Source organism: Carica papaya, chromosome 4, assembly GCF_054855325.1.
Source record: "Carica papaya isolate Zhongbai chromosome 4, ASM5485532v1, whole genome shotgun sequence".
Lineage (NCBI taxonomy): Eukaryota > Viridiplantae > Streptophyta > Magnoliopsida > Brassicales > Caricaceae > Carica > Carica papaya.
Genome location: NC_142312.1, coordinates 29,335,351 through 29,354,046, shown reverse-complemented (window position 1 = coordinate 29,354,046; position 18,696 = coordinate 29,335,351). Strand labels below are relative to the sequence as shown.

The following is an 18,696-nucleotide window of genomic DNA, read 5'->3' as shown; positions in this document are numbered from 1 at the left end:
TTTTTTATTTAATTATTTAACAATATATATATATATATATATGTTTCGTCAAGCAATTACAACACCCTTTGACTGAAAGTTGTAGTAGTAAGAGTTTATCTTATTACTTTTTGTTGACAATCAAAGCCGAAGAAATCTCTGCTGTAAGTTGACAAAAAGAAGTCCAATCCAAACAAGTCGGGCAGCAATGGCAATCAAAATGGAGTTTCCAACTTATGACGACCGCATTGATAAACGTAAATCACAATTTTGACCAGATCACACTGCATACCATATACATACACACACACACACACACACACATATATGTATATGTTATAAGACACTACAATTTACAAGGAAGAAGATATAGAGTCTCAAGTATGTATGACCAGAAACAAGATAGTCTCAAGAAAAATAAATCCACCAATTCAGAGGCAATATATTCAAAAACAAGGACCAAATTCAAGGGTATATAAGCATCATGTTCGTATTAGATCAAGATCACAAAATTAGGCTGTTACGAGCTAGTTTACTCGACACAAACAAACAAAAGTCGGGATCTAATTATCTGATGGAATAAGTTCATCCTAAGTGTTCTGAGATTGAGATTGGTTGCAGCACTCTACGTTCATACATAAACTTTCGGGACTAGTTAATTAGTTTCCTATAACCATCCTTCTTGCAGTGTCTAATGGAAGGGAAAGTTGTCAGCAAGTTTTACTGAAAGAAAATTTATCCCACCACCAGCTGCCTCAACAACAAGAACATCAAGGACGGAAATAAAAAAAAAAAAAAAAAAAAAAGTACAGAAAAGAGAAAATTTATGACCTAGTTAACAGGTTTCGAAGAAGCAAACTAAGGTAGCCTACTGAGCTGTTGAATCATAGGAAGATTTATACTCCATCATTTCAGTCCTATATCTCTCTTTATCCTTCAATCCCTTCTCCTGATAAACCTGCATCGGGATGAAAATAACATGACCACTTGTAGCAAGAAATTCATGTTTTGAGAATTAAGAAAGTGCAAGGAAAGAGTTTTGAATAACAGTTATTGTTAGAAATTTTCTGCTTCACGTTCCACTTCCAGACAGTCAAAGTGCAAGAAACCCAACCCAATAGGACTATTGGCGAGCATGATCCACGTAAATGCACTTTTTGCGAGTTTTGCTTGGAGGGACGTGGTTCCTACCTGCTTTTCAGCCTCAGTTAGATTGTTCCATAAATTCCCAATCTTCTTGCTGATGATTCTCTCCTGCCCGTGGTAATGAGGCTTTAGTCGAGTATAATGCTCCGCAAAGAAGAAATTGTAACCACTCCTGTTTGACTTAGGCCTAGAAGGGTCCCGAAGAGCCAACCTGGACCTCTTCCAGTGCTTCCGTGGTGGTAAAGTTGAGGTGTAAGAACTGCAAGATCCATAGGGCACAGGAGGAACATGATACAATACACCTTTAAGCTCTTCAGAACCAAACCGGACAGTAACCAGATATCCATTATCAAATTTTCCATCAATAGCTCCAATCACTGAACAACCAACATGCAGTTCAGGATTTCCTGCATGTATAATGAGGCAAAGAAATTTAAAACAGAATACAAACGTTGGATATCTGGCTGCTCCAAATATTAATGAAAGACGAAATTGTAGGAGATGACAATTTTTTTTTTTAGAAAAAAAAGAGTTGAAAAAGGAAATGAAACAAAAAATATCCGGAGAATACTAGGAAGACCTTAAGAACCAAGTCCATAAGAATTTTGAAGCAAGCCTGCTAAATTTCAGGACACTATTTTCTTTTTGTAGCAAGTTGAGATTTAGTTAAAAAAGGAGTATATAAGTCCAATCACAAATAATTGATCCACGCATTCTGCAAGTTATATTAAGGAGTGATAAAAGCACAAATAACAACGGTACAGACATCAGCGTGTATCAGCATATATATAATCGATTTTCTTGGGAATTATCCATACAAATAGCCTCATCCATTGACATCATAGAAACTATCTAAGTGGATTTTTAGCCTATTCATTTTCACATGTGTGCATACACATTGTTATCTTTCAATTGGAGCTACCAAAAATCAGCCACAAACTATCTAAGCACCAAATCAAGGAATTGGCACACATAATATCCCTTACTTTTAAAGTAGTGAGCATCCAGGAATCTCAGTGCTAAGAAAGTGAATTATATTCCTAGAAACTTTAAAAACAGAGTTCCTTTTTCTTTGAATCTCAAGCAGGCACATTCATAATTAAAAGGTGATAGTTACATAATTACTCACCCTCATCCAGTATCACTGATTCATTGACCATCCTCTGTAGTTTATCATCTGAAAATAATGAATAACAAAAATATAAATTACGAGAAAAGCAAACATGATTTTCAACCAAAAAAGGGGAGAAAAAAACAAAGAATCCAACTCCCAAGTATGTACCAGCAGTTGAGAGTGGAGAAAATTGCTTGCGGAAGTAGTAAACCTGTTCAAAGTCATAAAGTAATGATAGATAATACTTCCGTAAGACAAATGATGCACTCGTAATTGTTGTCGGGAATTTGAAGGCCCCAATCACTTCCTTCCATTTACGATCTCTAATTACCTGTAACCATTTCAGAAAAGTTACTACTGTTCATCCTAGCATCACAGTCAGCTACTATTACTAGTTATTTTTACAGTAAGATTTGCAGGTAATATCCGAAGAAACCCACTTGATAGTATTCCCCATTAAAAATGAGCTTGTAAACATCTTCCTGAATCCTAATACTAGGTTTGCAAATATCCATGGTAAAATCAGAAGTAAATTCACAACAAGTCCGACCTTTTCAATGCCACCACGAGAAGTGACCTCCACAAAGAGCCGATGCAAATCTAGAGCATTGCCGCCAACAGTAGGAACCCTACACAACGTGAAAATATAAATAGAATATGAAAAAGTCCAGTTTGTTTCCTACCTCCAGTTAACGAAACTGCCATAAAATTTTATTTTTGGGGCCGCTGAACACCCTCTGCATATTTCATTAGCTTGGAAGAATAACTTCCATCATCAGAGAGAATAATACAAATGCCTAAATCTGGAGCAAATTATTAAAAAGAAAATGCAAGAGTAAAATGAACAAGAGGATGGCATACAGTTTGATTAATCAAGTTTGAGATCTACACTCCAACAACTGGAGATCTAAAGTTCAAAATCCTAACTATTTTACTAGATATCTGCTCAATCCATGCTTCTAGCTTTAAGGGGTTTGTATGTCAGGACAGTGTTTGAGTAAAAAAAAAAAATAGACGAAGGCAATTTTTTAAGTTTCCCCATCAATTATTACACATTAATTACCAGTCAAGCATTAAGACCTGGGTCATATCCTAGTCAATTAGAACTCCCCCCAAAGAAAAAATAAACGAATAAAAAGAAACATGCTTTCAAGCTCCGAACCATGCCCGCTCTATCTGACCTCTAACCTCAAAGTTCGGACAATTAATCTTCCTTGAAGAAGAAGAATCACTTGAGATCAACATAAAAGATAATAAAAATTGTAGATGAACAAAACCCAGAAAGAAAAGACTACAACTACCAGATCACAACAGCCGAACAGCCCCTAGCAACCCCAACAAAATACTGAAGAACAAAACACAAACCCATCTGTGAAAATAAGATAAAAAACCAGAGAAATCGAATAAGAGAAGTAAAAATCAGTGAATTAAAACGACATGCAGTGGAGAGAGAGAGAGAGAGAGAGAGAGAGAGAGAGGGGGGACTGACTTGAATTTGTTGCCAGAAGACTTGTGGAAAGCTCTGAGCTTTTCCCAGAAAAGGTCGCCGTCGCGAACGACGTCGTCGTAGGATGCGGTTGCGGGAGGGTAAGGGGCGGTAGAGTTGTTTTTAGGAGAGTCAGCATTTGGAGAAGCGGTGTCTCTGTGAAATTGTTGGTGAGGAGGTGAAATATGATGGGTGGACATTTTTAGCTTCCCTGGTAAACGCAGATGGCTAGATTTTTTCCCTTCTTATTACACTAGAAACAAACAAACAAACATTAACCAAAACAGACGACGCTAATACACACACATAGATATATAATTTGATAATAATTATAATTATATAATTTATAATATTGAATTTTATTATTTCAAAGAAAACCTAAATAAATATATATATAATGAATATATTAGATTTGGTGGCATTAGGATGGTGTAAAGTATGTTTAATTTAATATGATATGTAATAAATAAAGATACATTGAATTGAACGGTTTAGTTGGTGCGACCCTTAGAATATTATTATTTTAATATTTAATATGTAAAATTTAATCCTAACTTAAATTTAATTTAATTTAATAATCATAAATTCTTATTCTTACTCTTTAATTGATAAATAATAAAATTTAAAAACCAAATTATTTTCATCAAATGTTTATAATATGATAACATTATTATTACAAATAGAATTGTAAATACATTAATTCTTAGGATTGTATCATGACCATAATATGTTGTATAAAGATTGTAGAAATTTGAAAATATACAAAGTAATTATTATGGTAAATACTATAGTATACCAAGTCATGATTAATACTAGAATTTGTGATTACTATTATTTAAATTTAAAAAAAAAAAAAACTAAAGTATATATTTTTAATTTTTAATCTTTACACTATCCAAGAAAGGAAGCGTAGGAAATTGGAATTGTCGGCCATGATAAAAGTTAAAAAATTATGTACCAAATAAATTCAATTTACAAAATATCCGCCTTCTCTTCTTTAATTTAATACTATGTATTATATATTTTTCTAGGTATAGTCAAGACTGAAATTTCTATTGTTAGGTTAAAATTTATTATAATTTAATATTATATTTAATTACTTATTTGTCTTATTTTAAAAATACCAATTACATATTTCTTTTTTTTTTTAACCTATGTTTGTTACTATTGTTTTAATAAAATAAATTATATTTTTTGCTAAATTAATTAAGATGAACTTTAATCATTATCACTTTCTAATTTTATTAAAAATAAAATATAAGCAAAGTTTTAAAAAAAATTATTATTTTTCTCAAAATTTTTTAGGTGTGTAAAAATATTATAAATTAAAATAAAATTATGAGTTTACTGATTAAATTATATAAAAAGTAAGATTTAATTATAACATATAAATAGTTCGTGAATTAAAATGTTATTTTACTTATAATTATAAATTTACACTTAATTTTAATTAAAAATAATAAAATTATAACATATAAATACTTAATTTTCCCTCTTAACTGTTTAAATTTATGATATGTTGTAATGTTCAGTTACATACACTATAACACATATTAATTATCAAATAATTAAAATTTTATAATATTTTAAGATACTCTGAGACACTGATATTATATAATTTTTAATTATATTTGATATTTATTTATTTATTTATTTTGCTATTATTAAATTACTAAATTCAATTTATAAATATATATATATATTTTTTTGGTTCAAATAATCTCGAATCCTCCGGCAGATTCCCGTTAAGTAATGGTAACGCCCAGACGTCAACACAGATTACTAACAGAAAATTCATAATCATAATTACCAACCAAATTTAAATTCAGAAATTAAAAAAAAAAAGCTAATTTAGAGTTACAACTATACAAATTAGAAAAGAAGTAGAACAGTACGGGCACACCGGCGAGACGACCAGAAACAAATTGTACCGGAAGAGATGATTCTCGGCAACCGCTCATATCGTATCAGTTGAAGAAGCTAGGATCGTAGCCGTTGCTTGAGGTCGCCAAGATGTAGTACGCCACGATGTGTCCGATCGATCCCCAAGCAAGAACATCAACGATGTTGAACCCGACTGGGTCATTTGACTTGAGCAGACTCACGTACTCCTTCGCCCGGGTATCGCCCGCTTCGAAATGGGTCAACCCGTTTTGCTCCGGAACTTGTTTCGCCACGTTCTCTCTCTGGAAATTGAAGAAGACGAATCTCCCCAAGAACAGCGATAGGCCTGTGCTCAAGCTGATTACCACCGAGGGGTTCAATTCGGCTTTCACGGAGACGCTTGATCTCCGTCTCGTACCGACGGCGGTGAGCTTCACCGAAGAGGCGATGGTTCTTTGCGGCGCTAGGGGTTTGAGGCCTTGGAAGGTGATGTTGTTAGGATTGTGGTTGTGAATGCCGGAGAAAGTAGTGGGAGTGAACAGGGCCGATGAGGTAGCCATGTTCGACTTTCCGTTCTGGATGTAGTTGTTTTTGATCGAGTTTGGGAGGAGATGATGATATATCTTCGTTCGAGATTACGAAGAAGGTTAATGGCGGAGCAGAGACGCAGAGAGATCTGCTTTGTGAGGACGGGAATGAGTTTACGTAGATTTTAGGTGCTGACGTGGTTCTTTTTCGTTGGTTCGTTATGGATAAGAGATTGTTTATTGCAAATTTCAAGGTTCAGAAGTAATAGCTTCATATTCATTATAAACAGAGAGAGAAGCAACAGGATCCGTGGCGCAATGGTAGCGCGTCTGACTCCAGATCAGAAGGTTGCGTGTTCGATTCACGTCGGGTTCAAATCCCTTGATGGATCAACATTTTCTTTTGCGCGGAGACAATTAAGAGGTGGAATTGCGATAATATTTTCTATTAGTTTATCTGTGTAATAAAAAATTACTAATAATTTAATTACTGAACTAATAATTTCTTTTTATTGTTTTCTATTAATTGTATAAAAATATACAATCATTTTATAAATTTAATAACGAAATTATACTTTCGAATAATTTAAAATTAAAATAATAATTTTCTCAAGAACTAATTATAATTTTGATCAGAATATTAAAAAATTGTTGCAAATTACAATAAGCTCAACTCAAAACGTCAACTGTTAAATCATCGAATATGCATAAATCTAACCATTAAAAGCATTTTAATATTTAATAAAAAGTTAATAATTTAACAAATAAAAAAAAATATTAAAACTAAAAATTTTATTATTAAACATTCTCAGCACTACTCAATTTGAAATATCAAAACACGTGATTCTCTCAAAAGTAGAAAATTAAATTGCTCTTTCTTTGAAAGAATTAACAGATAACACCTCCCCCACCCCCTCTCTACTTTTCTCTTACCTTCATAATTTCTTCTCAACTAGAAAGCCAAAAAAGGCAGGCAAAGAACTTGAATTCATACGCATCTGTAAAACAATTCCAGTTCAACAAAGGATAAATGCAACAACAAATGTAGGCCGAAAGCATCTATTATGCGATTTTCCATCCATCTCACGACTTAATTGTTGCAAAACAGAAGATCCCAAACTCCAAGAACATACTTTGGACGAGACGACTATGGCCGTTGATCAGTTCACTTCCAGACTCCTTTTACAATAAGAAGAACCATAAGAACAACTATTAATGAACCATGAAGTTGTCCCGTCCGAACCATAAATCGCAAAGTTCTCTCCTTGCTGTTGGCACAACACAGGTGCTTCCTAGCCTTCTGTACATCCCCTCCTCCCTCTTACAATTCTTACGATAGATAAGACAGTCACCACATTGCAATGAAAACTAATTGAACCATATGATACCCTACAATTGCACAACATATTACATTTACATCTATCCGCACCCCCCTACCGAAATTTTATGTTACTAGGCTTTCTCAAATTAACTCAGTAACCAACCAGAACAACACGCTTATTTTCAGCTTGCAAATCCCACTCAAAGCAAGCAATCGAGGTATGAGTAGTTCCGGCAACGGCCATACTCAAGCAGGCTACCATATGTACGATCCCAAACCCCAACAAAAAGAGACTCCGTATCAGGGCTGAAGGATATGCCAGATATCTCACCAAAAAAATCAATTTCCTGCTCTTTCTCGTATCCATTTTTAGCATCATAAACATGGACAAAATCAGCAGGCTCGGCCATTGCCATGTACTGACCATCAGACGTGTAACGAATCGACCGAACAGCTCCTAGATTTCCCTTCAGTACAGCAACTGACTTGGATAGGTTCCTAGCATCCCATATCCGGCAGGTTTTATCCTGGTTCCCAGTAGCAAAAGTGACACCATCGGGGTGCCATGCTGATGCAAAAGAGTAATCCAAGTGCCCACACAAAGATGTCACAGTCTGCGGAAGAAATTGCAACAAATACGCTTTGTTGTTTGCGTTCTTGGACATTAAGCAGTTAATTACAGAGCATTAACAAGAAACTGGACATTACCTTCCCGGTATTGGAGTCCACCAAGAGACACTCAGGGCTGTCTCCAACAATTATTAGTAGTTTACCATCACGACTCAGGGACGAATGCTGAAATATTACAAAGAAACACATGCAATGATCATCTGATGCAATGTTTAAAGAAACCATCACCAGAACATCATTATCAGGTTAATAAAACGTGATTCTTGCCATTTATCATATAGCATAATCCAGAACATACTAAAACTAGGCCCTAAAGGCAGCAGCTTCTGCAGAAGTAAACTATAATTTTTTTTGTTGAAATAAGCAGAAGTAAACTATAATTACTTCCGGCACATGGACCAAACTATGTTAGAAGATACACTCCACATTTACTTCAGAAAGACAATCACCCTAAACACATCACCAGTACTTATGACAAGTGTCGTGAATTACAGCTTATAGGCTGAAGTGTAAAAAAAATAGAGAACTGCCATAGACAGCCATGAAAGTTGCAACTACCTAACACCTAGGTTTAGGATAGTTACAAATTTCTTCAACAGAATAGCAATAAAACAAACTTACATTAACTGGCCAAGGAAAACGGAAGTGCTTAGCAAGTTGATATTTCTCCATATCAAAGTCTCTGACACCACAGTCATTATTTGATGCTGTAAAGTGTTGTGCACCACTGAGGATTAAAGAATAAGTTCAATTAGATCCAAGTTACAGGTGAAAAAGCTCCACCATAAGCACAAGAAAGATGAAATACCTAGAATTGACATAGATTTCAACAGCATTGGTGATAGCATTATCATCATAAGTTGTCCTTGAGCAAAAGCTTACCCCAGGTCTATCAAGATGCTGCAAGGCAAAAAAATAAAGAACTCCATTGCTGAAAATTCACCTGACTATTAGAGAACACAACTAGAATCATCATTTTCTTGCTTTCTCTTTTAAATGAATGAAAGAACAGCGATTAGAAGGCCAACAATGTTATAAAAGCCTACCCAATAAAGGCTAAGATGAGAAACCCAAGAGATCATTTTCAGATATTTTTACTTCTCAAAAAAGATATTCCCAGACGTATCAAAAAGCTCTATTGCTCTCAAATAAAAAGTTTGATCAAAGATCTTTTATTACCACCCAAACTCTACAACTTAAAAGAGTGTACAAACATAATCAGAAGCACAATAGTAGCTCCCCTGAGCATGCCAAAGGAAATAAAATTGCACGACTAATAATTATCCATTTCATTAAATCCAGAAGTCTTATAAGTTACCTTGCAAATTAGTTCTCCTTGAAATCCTCCGGCGACTAGCAAATTATCTTTTACAGCAAGCGTACTCACTTGGGTCTGAGTAAACCCTTCCAACAGGCTTCCAGGATGTTTCTGAAAAAAGAGTGATCTATTTCAGGGGAAAACGAACAATTTAATGCTATCTAGAGCATGAATATGATCAGAGACACCCACCTCTGATGGTGCCACATGACCTGAAACATTGAGAATTTCAGACTTGCTACATGTCAATGAAGACCAATGAACGACAGAAAAATGTGACATAAGGTAGACATCATGCTTTGATGTGGCCCAAACCAAATTCCTCAACTGCAAGATCAAGAACAAAAATGTCTGTCAGTTGATCTAAAAAGCTTCCATGAGTTTTTTTTTTGGTGAAAGTTGTTAAAACATAAATGAAGTTTAGTATAATCTATGAAAGTATGACTATACTTTGGAAATAATAAAAACATTACTTGACCAATTTTGACTATTTAAAATTATAGTACAGTTAAATTTTGATTCAATATAATACACATTCTTTTTATCTAAAAAAAATGATTAGATACACTTTATCCTTGGTACTTCTTTCTGTTTTAAGAAAAATTATATCAATCAAATCCAGGAGCTACTAACTCGTTCCCATCTCTGTACCTTTCTGCTGTTCATCCTTATACGCCGAATCAACTGAGATTCATCCACAATTTCTCGTTCAAATTGAGCCCAGAAACCCACTACTCTCACCAAACCACCCACCTGCCCTTCAAATCCCCCAGCAAACAGTGCCGGGTTGCTATTTAAATTTCATAGGCAAGCAACAGAATAATTCACTCAAAAGTCGAAGATCTGTGGTGGTTGAAAATGTCTTAATGAATGTGACTTTGAGGCTGCAATTTTCTATACAGATTTGTTCAGGATTGATCTCATTGTTGCTTGTTTTTGGTTTGTCAGACATATTAAAAAAGTTTGGGAGAACAGTAACTAGTGAGAGAGATAATTAATTAAGAGCAACTGACTACGGAATTTTGTATTTTGCCAAAAGATAATGAGATTGATGATGGGGAATTGACGACTTGATACCAATGAGAAATAAACATATCCTAAATCGAAGAGCATATGAAATGTTTTCTGAATCTTTGCAACAACAGCAAAAAATTTTGTTTCTATCAGATACATATGGCCCTGATTTTAACAAAATGTATTTTCACTTTTAACAACTGCATCTTGAGAATCTGAATCAATTTTCTTCTCACAAGTCATGATCCTTATTTAGGCATCTACATATGAAAATTCCCTTAGTCTCATCAATACATACTTATAGTTTTCTTCACCAAAGATCGTTATTATCCAATGAGCTTTGAGAACCTTGATTTACAATACCACCTATAACTGGCCACCTGAATATTAGTAGTGTTAATCTTCCTACAAAGCACAGAATTTATAACAGGATAGATGAGGATCTTAACCACCATAAATAAACAGATGATGAGAGAGTGAGAGAAGTGGGAAAAGTGAAAATTTTAAAAGAAAAGCACACAGGTGAGTGCACATTTGCCAGTTTACAACATTTTCTGTTGGAGGTATGAAATTTTGAAATTCATAAGATTTTTATGGATATAGGTAAGAGTGATGTTTTTGTAATGGTTTTTTTTAATAACAAATAACACAAGTTAAATTTTTGTATATCCAAAATACACTCATATTTTGTAGATTACACTACGGCTCAGTCATGTTCATGTAATTTATCTTTTATCTTATTAATCAATCGTAAATGGTCGTATTATATTGTAGATGTACTCTCTGTCATTATAAAGTACAAAAGCCAACTATCAAATTCAGTTATATGAACAAGATGAACAAAAATTCATATAAAAAGACACCTAGCATATAATTCTATGCAAACTTGCAATCAAGGTACCTGAAAATGAAGAATGGTTGATTTCACAGATCTTGAATTCCGCCTGAACTCATAGTACAAGCCTCCTTTCTCAGTAGCTTTGCAATCCTAATTTTAGAAACGAAACCATGATAAATCATATCACAACAATAATCATGCAATCAGCATTGAACACCAGATTAAGGGAAGCACTTACCTTTCCTGATCCTTCCCCCGAATTAGGGATGTTTTCATAGTTTTTATACTGTTCTAGCCTAGTTTGTCTGTATTTTTCTCTAGTGATACTAAGCCTATCCCAAGGAATTCCCTGGATGTCTCTGCCTCTTCTAGCTTGAGCAGCTGAAGTATCAGCCGCTTTATTATGCTGACACAGAAAAATAAACGTCCTTAAATTACACTTCAAAGAAAAGAACTTGTTCTAAATAGCCAAAATTATCAATAATGATGTTCATCTATAAATTTTGAGAAGAAAATCACAAACTGAATAGTCATATTCATCAACATCAGAATCTGATGCAGCCATATCCCTGGAAAGAAACTCTTCATCCATATCATCATCTACATCTTCCATTTCATATTCATCCGCCATGTACTCAGCATCATCCCCGTGGTAATGGGACATGTTCAGCTCGACAATTACACACCTGACGCAATTATAAATTCAACCAGTTACTCAACTGCATTAACGGGTATGTACCACTTCAATCTGGCACACAAAACAAATGGAACTTCCTATTATACTTTATAATTTCAATTAGTTGCCAGTAACCCTATTCCAATTGCAGTATCGCTCAATGTTAATGTATTAAATAAGTCAGACCTTGTTCAATTATATGTGATTCTAGCCTATCATATGCATTTCGATTCTTTGCACCATGATAATAAACACTAGTAACCTATACAGAGAATCGCTCAGCCAGTCAAAGCGGAAAAAAATTATTCATGAAGTGATTAATAAAAAGAGTGACAACAGATCGTGTATGATTAAAACCTCAAATTCTCAGAGCCCTAATTTCAATAAATCTTGATACACTGTGACGGGACCAAACATGCTAATTGAAGGTACCTTACCTAACAACAGATTATATTAGACAAGTCTAATCCATAGTACAAACAGATTTAACAGGGAGAAACAAAAGAAGAAACTGAAAAATAAGCATTATATAACAGTTAAAGCACTGGCAATATGAACTATTCAACTTCATCAATACATCTATTACCCAGATCCAATTATGCTATTAAGTTTCTTTATTTCAAAAAAAAAAAAAACGTTATTAAGTTTCTAACCAAGAAAATCTAGCAAAAAGGCTTAAATATAACAACCTTACTCCACAAATGAGTGAGAAAATCCCAATTTCAATTAATATGAACAGATGCAGGTCTGCAAATCATGGTTTATACAGCACCCTTCGTCAATAATATATATTCTTTTAACATCTTAATGTATTCCATTCAAATTATCAAAATTCCCATTTGTTTCTCTTTTTTCCAATAGAAAACTCCATTCCTGTCGCCCAAACTGAATTCCAAACTCAACCAACAAACAAAAAGGAAAACCAAAACAGAACATGCAGCCAATGGAACTCTGAGAGAAACAAGACTAAAAGAACAATATCATGCCTCAAGATCACAGTTTTCGTACAAGGACTAAAAACACAATATCATGCACTGCAAATAATAGGGGAAACAATCTGTCCAAAATAAAATAGCACCTCATCGTACCTAAAATGGTAGGTAGTCATACAAACACATGTACATATGTATGACCCAAACCCTAAAAGGAAAGAAAAGTCGATATCTAGCATCTATTGCACCAATCAAGAAAAAATCAGATAAAAGAGAAAAAGAGAAAGATCAAACAAAGAAACCCTAGGATTGGGCCATCTAAAGAGACCAAAAAGATGGTAGAATACGGGGGGACAGGGAAAGGAGAGAGAGAGAGTAATTGATTTACCGAGGGGTAATTGAAGAAATTGAAGAGAGATCCTCTTCCGATCTGTAGATCAAAACATCAGCAGACCAATAGCATCCTCAATCATCAAAAGAAACTCATAGATTTTATGATTTATTTATACGAAGAAAAAGAACACAACTGCAATATGACGGTGAAGAGAGATCGCGAGAAGTCGAGATCTCGAGAGGGGGGGAAGAGAGGGGCGTTTATCTTTATCCACTGATTTTAATGAAAGCGACGGGTATAATTTTTTACTCATGTTTTATGTTTTCTGTCTTTTTTTTTTTTTTTTATTGCTGGTAGAGACAGACAATAATATATTTTTTTAAATTCTATAGTTATTAATTATATTAGTATTTGATGCAACTATTTTATGTATTTTTATTAATTTTTAAGACTTTAAGAATATTTTTATTTTAAAGATTTTGATATTTTTTAAATCACCGCCGTGTAAGCCCCATACAGAGGATAGGCTGGTTCGCTTGAAGAGAATCTTTTCTATGATCAGACTCGACAATGTCATGTCGTGCATGAGCAGGCTCCGTAAGATCCAGTAGAATAAGTGATGTGGCATAATCATAATTCAGATTATGTTTTTAGCTATGTTTTACTTATTTAATAGAATAATTAATAGTTGTAATTCTTTATTTTTTTAATTAAAAATATAATTAATATTAATTAAAATTAAATATTACAAAATTTGATATTTTCTGATTTTACAACATTATAAGGTAGCCCATTACAATCTCTTTTTTTTTTATACAAGGAGGTAAAGGAAACAAAATACGAAGTACGAAGTACAAGAGACCGATTAAGTAGTACACATTCTAGACCAGGAGATCACAGTAAAGTCTTATTATAAGATACTTAGGAGTTCTATAGGAGAACGGTGCATATAGTGAGATCCAAGTGGACAGAAAAATGTCTGGTTAGCCAAATAGTCAGCATAAAGATTCTCCTCGTGATAGACGTGTTGTATTTTGATATTCTAATCTTTCACAAGTCAAGTCTTAATAGCGAGAATCAAGTAAGAATTTGTATTAATTGGAATCCGCTCCCTATTAAGGACATTGTTTAAGACTTGAACATTGTTTTAGACTTGAACAGTCAAGCACTATCCATTTCCAAAATCACATTATGCGAACCCAAATTTAAAGCTAGCTCAAGACCATTTAGAGCTCCCCAAAGCTCAGCCTAGAGGACAGAGCAGGGGCCGTTATTCCTAATATGACCCCCAAGCCACTGACCATGGCTATCACAGCCAATGACACAAGTGCAAGTCGTATCAGTGCTCCCCCGAAGAGCTCTGTTCGCATTTATCTTTATCCAATTATGAGGTGGCAGAGTCCAACTAATAAGTTTTTCCTCTTTATAGGCGTGATGACCTGAGATGGTAGACTCAATGATAGAAGCTTGAAATGTGTATTCCGTCATTCTAAAGATCTCGTGTTTTAACTCCTCTATATTAGAAGGGCTACCCCCGAAAATGAAAGTATTTCATTGTTTCCTGAGAAGCCAATAAGTGATGCCAAACGTAGTCTTCCAATTCTTAAAGGACGAGCACCAACTATACTTGTTCTGTAAGTTGGTAGAGAGCCAGACATCAAAGGGAATACTGAAGAAAGTAGGGTCAGTCATCTGAGGGATGATCCTCTGCCAAAGATTCTTCGCCTGGTGACACTCCCTTAGACCATGGTTAAGGTCTTTTATACTAATACACAGACTACCGTGCAACCAGGATCATCTGCCATGTGTCTGTGAAACCTGTTCTCACTCGTAAGTAGGCCTTTTTGCAAGACCAACCAGAGAAAATGACGAATGTGTTGGGCACCCGACCATTTCCATGCCAAGTCTCATCTATTATCTGCAAAAAGAGAAGAGATATCAGTAAGCATATTATAAGCATATTTAACTGAACACTTATCATCAAGTGATAGACCCCAATATGGAGCATTCGCCCTCATATCATCATGTGGGATGTTAACTGCAACCAGCTGAAGGAGAACACTAATCAGGAGTATATTCTGCAACAGGTTCCAGTCTCACTGACCAGTCGGGGTAACTAGGTCATTAACTTTTATGGACCCATGGGAATCAGTAATAGGTTGAAAAGCAAGTAATTTAAGGGAACAACAACCCCCCATCCAGTTATCCTCCCAAAACCTCACTCTGGTACCATCGCCAACATGCCTTGCCAAACTATAGTTCAACTCATCCCAAAGGCCATTCAATTTCCTCCAAAGGTAGGAGTAGATACTTAAATTAACAGGAGGACTGTACAAGTAATCCCACTTATATTTATGGCAGAGGATTTTCATCCAAAGATAGTGCGGCTTGGTCATAATGGTGAAGCCCACCTTCGTGAAGAAAGCTTTGTTGAGCGCTCTAAGACTGAGTCCACCACCACCATGGGTGGTGGACCGACACATCTCCTTCTAATTGACCAAGGTAGGCTTCTTCGCTTCACTAAACAAAGCCCAAATAAAATCATGCACAAGACGATCGATTTGATCACAAAACAAATTGGGTAAGACAGCGGTCTGCATAACATATACAGAAATAACCATAAGAGCAGACTTGGCCAAAGTTAGGCCACTGGCCATGGACATGTAATTAGTTTTCCAACCAGAAAGCTTCGTCTAAACCTTCTTGAGGATATATTTATAGGTGCCCGTGGTGACTCGACCATATATGAGAGGAATTTCCAAGTACATGCCAAAGTCATTAAAGACCTGAAAACCAAATTCAGTTCTAATTCTGCTAGCTTCAGTAGGCACAACATTGTGAGAGAAAAATATGTGAGTCTTGGTCACGCTGATCTTGTGCCCAGAGCTCTCATAAAAATCTGTGAGCACCATCTTGATGAGCTAAACCTGTCTATTGGAAGTTCTACTAAAAAAGATTAAGTCATCAGGGAAGAAAAAATGTGATAGCTTAAGGCCTCTCTTACTTATGAAAACCATAAGCCACTCCTCACGATTAACCAACTAATCAATATATTGTGAGAGACGTTCCATATATAACACAAAAATGTAAGGTGAGAGAGGGTCACCCTGGTGAATGCCTCTCGAGGGCACGAACTCCTCAATGAGCTCCCCATTCCACAATAACTACATGGATCTTGAACAAACGCAATGCATAATAACTCTAATGAGGGGCTGTGGTAGACTAACATCTCGAAGGGTATCCTTAATGAAGTCCCAGCTAAGTCTATCATATATTTTTTTAAGGTCTACTTTGATAATCATCCAACCAACCTCGTCAGTTTTACACTTCATAGAGTGAATAACCTCCTGGACCAAAACGATATTATCTGAGATACTTGGTCCCTCCACAAAGCTCGCCTGGGTATCACTGATGAGGTCAGGCATAATGTTTTTGAGTTTGTTGGCAATGACCTTATTTGTATGAGACAATAAACAGGCTGATAGGTCAAAAATCCTTGATATTTGTGGGTCTCACCACCTTGGGGATCAAGGTGATTAAGGTTATGTTAATGCACTTCTCCATCTCACCCCCCTAGAAGACTTTCATCACTATCTCGCATATCGAGTCCTCCACAATGTCTTAATGTTATTGGAAGAAGGCCGCATGAAGACCATCCGGACCTGGGACCTTAAGAGGTTTCATAGCAAATAAGGCCTAGGGAATAGCATCTCTAGTGATAGGGGCATTTAGCATGTTAAACACATTCTTCGTAAAAGATAGAAACCTACCTCTGACCTGAAAATCTAGACCTCTCAGCATATCTTTGGAATAGAGATCCTTAAAAAAGTCGATAGCCATGTGTTTGAGTTAATCTTCATCAAAGACCCAGTTCCCCGTAGCATCTTGGAGCATAAGAATTTTATTTCGCCTTCGACGAGCCATGGTGCATGCATAAGAATACGTCATGTTCTTATCACTAAAAGAAATGAATTCACATCTCAATTTTTGCATCCAATACAATTCTTCCTACGGCAACACATCTTCAAGATCTTTGCGAAGGGTCATCTCCAAACTAATGAGATAATCAGAGTCAAGAATTTTTTTTTCTTTTTTCTTATTTTAGAGATTTTGGTATTTCTAAAATCTTGAATCTTTATTTTTTTTAGTTACAAATGTAATTGATATTAATTGGAATTAAAAATTACTCGTTGAAAGATAGCATGTTTATGTATTTATGAATATGTATATATGTTTCTTTATGTCAATCATGTTCGTATTCTCTTTATTCACCAAAATCTATTTCTTCACTGTCGATTCTCCAGTCAGACGGGGGAGTTATCCTTCATTCGTATTTATAGCCAAAGAGAACAAGTCCCTAAATCTGTTATAATTGATGGTAAGTGCTTGATTATATTGCTTGTGGGACAGGCTCTTGATCCGATTATGATCCATTTTTAAACCTTCCATGTATTTATTATCATTATAGAATCATCATACTCAAGATTTTTTTTTCCTTCTTTCTCTTTAAAGGTGGCTCTGGCCATTGGAGGTGCCTTTACTTTACATATCTGACGCCCGAAAACTGGTAACCCCTTTTAACTCTGTTTCCATTAGATAGTTATAGTAAAACATGACAGTGAATTCCCCATTCTGTTTTAGTTTCCACATAATCTGGTCTTTGTTACCATTAACACGCATCGTCAATAATAACTGTAGCATTACCTCATATTCTTTAACTTCTTAGTCATTTATATTCATGTTCATAATCACAATCTACTCCCTGTTACCATTATTTTCTCTACATTTATCCACAAGAAGCATATTCTTCAATTGTACAATGACAAATATCCTTAAGAACTACCTCTTAAGACTACTACCATCCACCTACTCATTCAACCAAAACCGATCATCCCTGCCTAACTTCCAACAAACGTAACCCTAGATTTTATGTCGATCCATCTGAAATTTCCTCCATAGCCCCAAGCCATGTGGTCTCACCACATATCTCTTAGCCCCACCATCAACAAGCCTCTTATCACAGACCTCTATAACACTCTTTGATAGATTAAAAATGTAATCATCTAATTTTTCTTCTTGCATGTATTTATTAGGTAAATTTCTCATAGCCAATTTAGCCAAGATTTTAAATCATATATTCGGTTGATGCGAGGTTATAATTTTAAACTGAGAGATAATGGATAATTTGTATATAAATTATAGAATTAATAGAAACTTAAGATAATAAATAAATTGAGAATCGCAATTGTATATCTGAATAAGTAAAAATTGAGTTTTTTATAGTATGGGACCATTTTCTCTTTTATAAAAATATAATATGTTATTTTTAAATTAATTAAATAATACCATAAAAATTACATTAAATTAATTAATTTTTAAAAATATTAAATTGATAGTTAAAAATAAAATTAATTAATGAATAGAATTAAGTGTAAACAATTAAACATCAATAATAAATTATTAGAAAATATTCCTCCACGTGGCGTCGTTAATCCCA

The 18,696-nt window shown here is 34.8% G+C and overlaps 3 protein-coding genes and 1 non-coding gene across 9 annotated transcripts; 1 reads left to right on the top strand and 3 right to left on the bottom strand.

Moving 5' to 3' along the window:
- Positions 1 to 443: 443 nt before the first annotated feature.
- Positions 444 to 3,999, bottom strand: LOC110820852 (HMG (high mobility group) box protein with ARID/BRIGHT DNA-binding domain-containing protein). Of its 6 annotated transcripts, none has more exons than XR_002540963.2 (7): positions 3,729 to 3,999; positions 2,790 to 2,868; positions 2,408 to 2,570; positions 2,255 to 2,302; positions 1,094 to 1,532; positions 811 to 937; positions 444 to 729 (listed from the first exon to the last, which is right to left on the bottom strand). XR_002540963.2 is itself a non-coding variant. In XM_022050462.2 (7 exons), the coding sequence occupies exons 1-6, from the start codon at positions 3,923 to 3,925 to the stop codon at positions 848 to 850; spliced, it is 939 nt and encodes a 312-aa protein (XP_021906154.1). In that variant the 5' UTR covers positions 3,926 to 3,996; the 3' UTR covers positions 444 to 729; positions 811 to 847. The 6 variants fall into 6 exon arrangements, 5 of the variants coding, with proteins under 5 accessions (XP_021906154.1, XP_088074960.1, XP_088074959.1 ...); XM_022050462.2 differs by having other exon boundaries at positions 1,171 to 1,532; positions 3,729 to 3,996; XM_088218834.1 differs by adding an exon at positions 3,541 to 3,608 and having other exon boundaries at positions 444 to 937; positions 1,028 to 1,532; positions 3,729 to 3,869.
- A 1,509-nt stretch (positions 4,000 to 5,508) lies between these two features.
- On the bottom strand, positions 5,509 to 6,269 carry PSAG (photosystem I subunit G). The gene has a single exon (XM_022050263.2). The coding sequence runs from the start codon at positions 6,167 to 6,169 to the stop codon at positions 5,693 to 5,695; it is 477 nt and encodes a 158-aa protein (XP_021905955.1). The 5' UTR covers positions 6,170 to 6,269; the 3' UTR covers positions 5,509 to 5,692.
- Positions 6,270 to 6,440: 171 nt separating this feature from the next.
- Positions 6,441 to 6,512, top strand: TRNAW-CCA (transfer RNA tryptophan (anticodon CCA)). Its single transcript has one exon. It is a non-coding gene; the product is annotated as a tRNA-Trp (tRNA).
- An 889-nt stretch (positions 6,513 to 7,401) lies between these two features.
- On the bottom strand, positions 7,402 to 13,393 carry LOC110820669 (Transducin/WD40 repeat-like superfamily protein). The gene is made up of 10 exons (XM_022050226.2): positions 13,254 to 13,393; positions 11,781 to 11,943; positions 11,496 to 11,663; positions 11,321 to 11,407; positions 9,598 to 9,732; positions 9,406 to 9,516; positions 8,896 to 8,987; positions 8,709 to 8,814; positions 8,166 to 8,252; positions 7,402 to 8,071 (listed from the first exon to the last, which is right to left on the bottom strand). The coding sequence occupies exons 2-10, from the start codon at positions 11,919 to 11,921 to the stop codon at positions 7,658 to 7,660; spliced, it is 1,341 nt and encodes a 446-aa protein (XP_021905918.2). The 5' UTR covers positions 11,922 to 11,943; positions 13,254 to 13,393; the 3' UTR covers positions 7,402 to 7,657.
- Between the last annotated feature and the right edge of the window lie 5,303 nt (positions 13,394 to 18,696).

Coding starts and splice junctions, on each gene's coding strand:
- LOC110820852 (XM_088218833.1), bottom strand. CDS start 3,925: ATGTCCACCCATCATATTTCACCTCCTCACCAACAATTTCACAGAGAC. Junction 2,571..2,789: donor CTCGTGGTGGCATTGAAAAG/GTCGGACTTGTT, acceptor AAATGGTTACAG/GTAATTAGAGATCGTAAATG. Junction 1,533..2,254: donor ATCAGTGATACTGGATGAGG/GTGAGTAATTAT, acceptor TTATACATGCAG/GAAATCCTGAACTGCATGTT.
- PSAG (XM_022050263.2), bottom strand. CDS start 6,169: ATGGCTACCTCATCGGCCCTGTTCACTCCCACTACTTTCTCCGGCATT.
- LOC110820669 (XM_022050226.2), bottom strand. CDS start 11,921: ATGTCCCATTACCACGGGGATGATGCTGAGTACATGGCGGATGAATAT. Junction 11,664..11,780: donor TTGATGAATATGACTATTCA/GTTTGTGATTTT, acceptor TTTCTGTGTCAG/CATAATAAAGCGGCTGATAC. Junction 9,733..11,320: donor CAACCATTCTTCATTTTCAG/GTACCTTGATTG, acceptor TTGATCTTGCAG/TTGAGGAATTTGGTTTGGGC.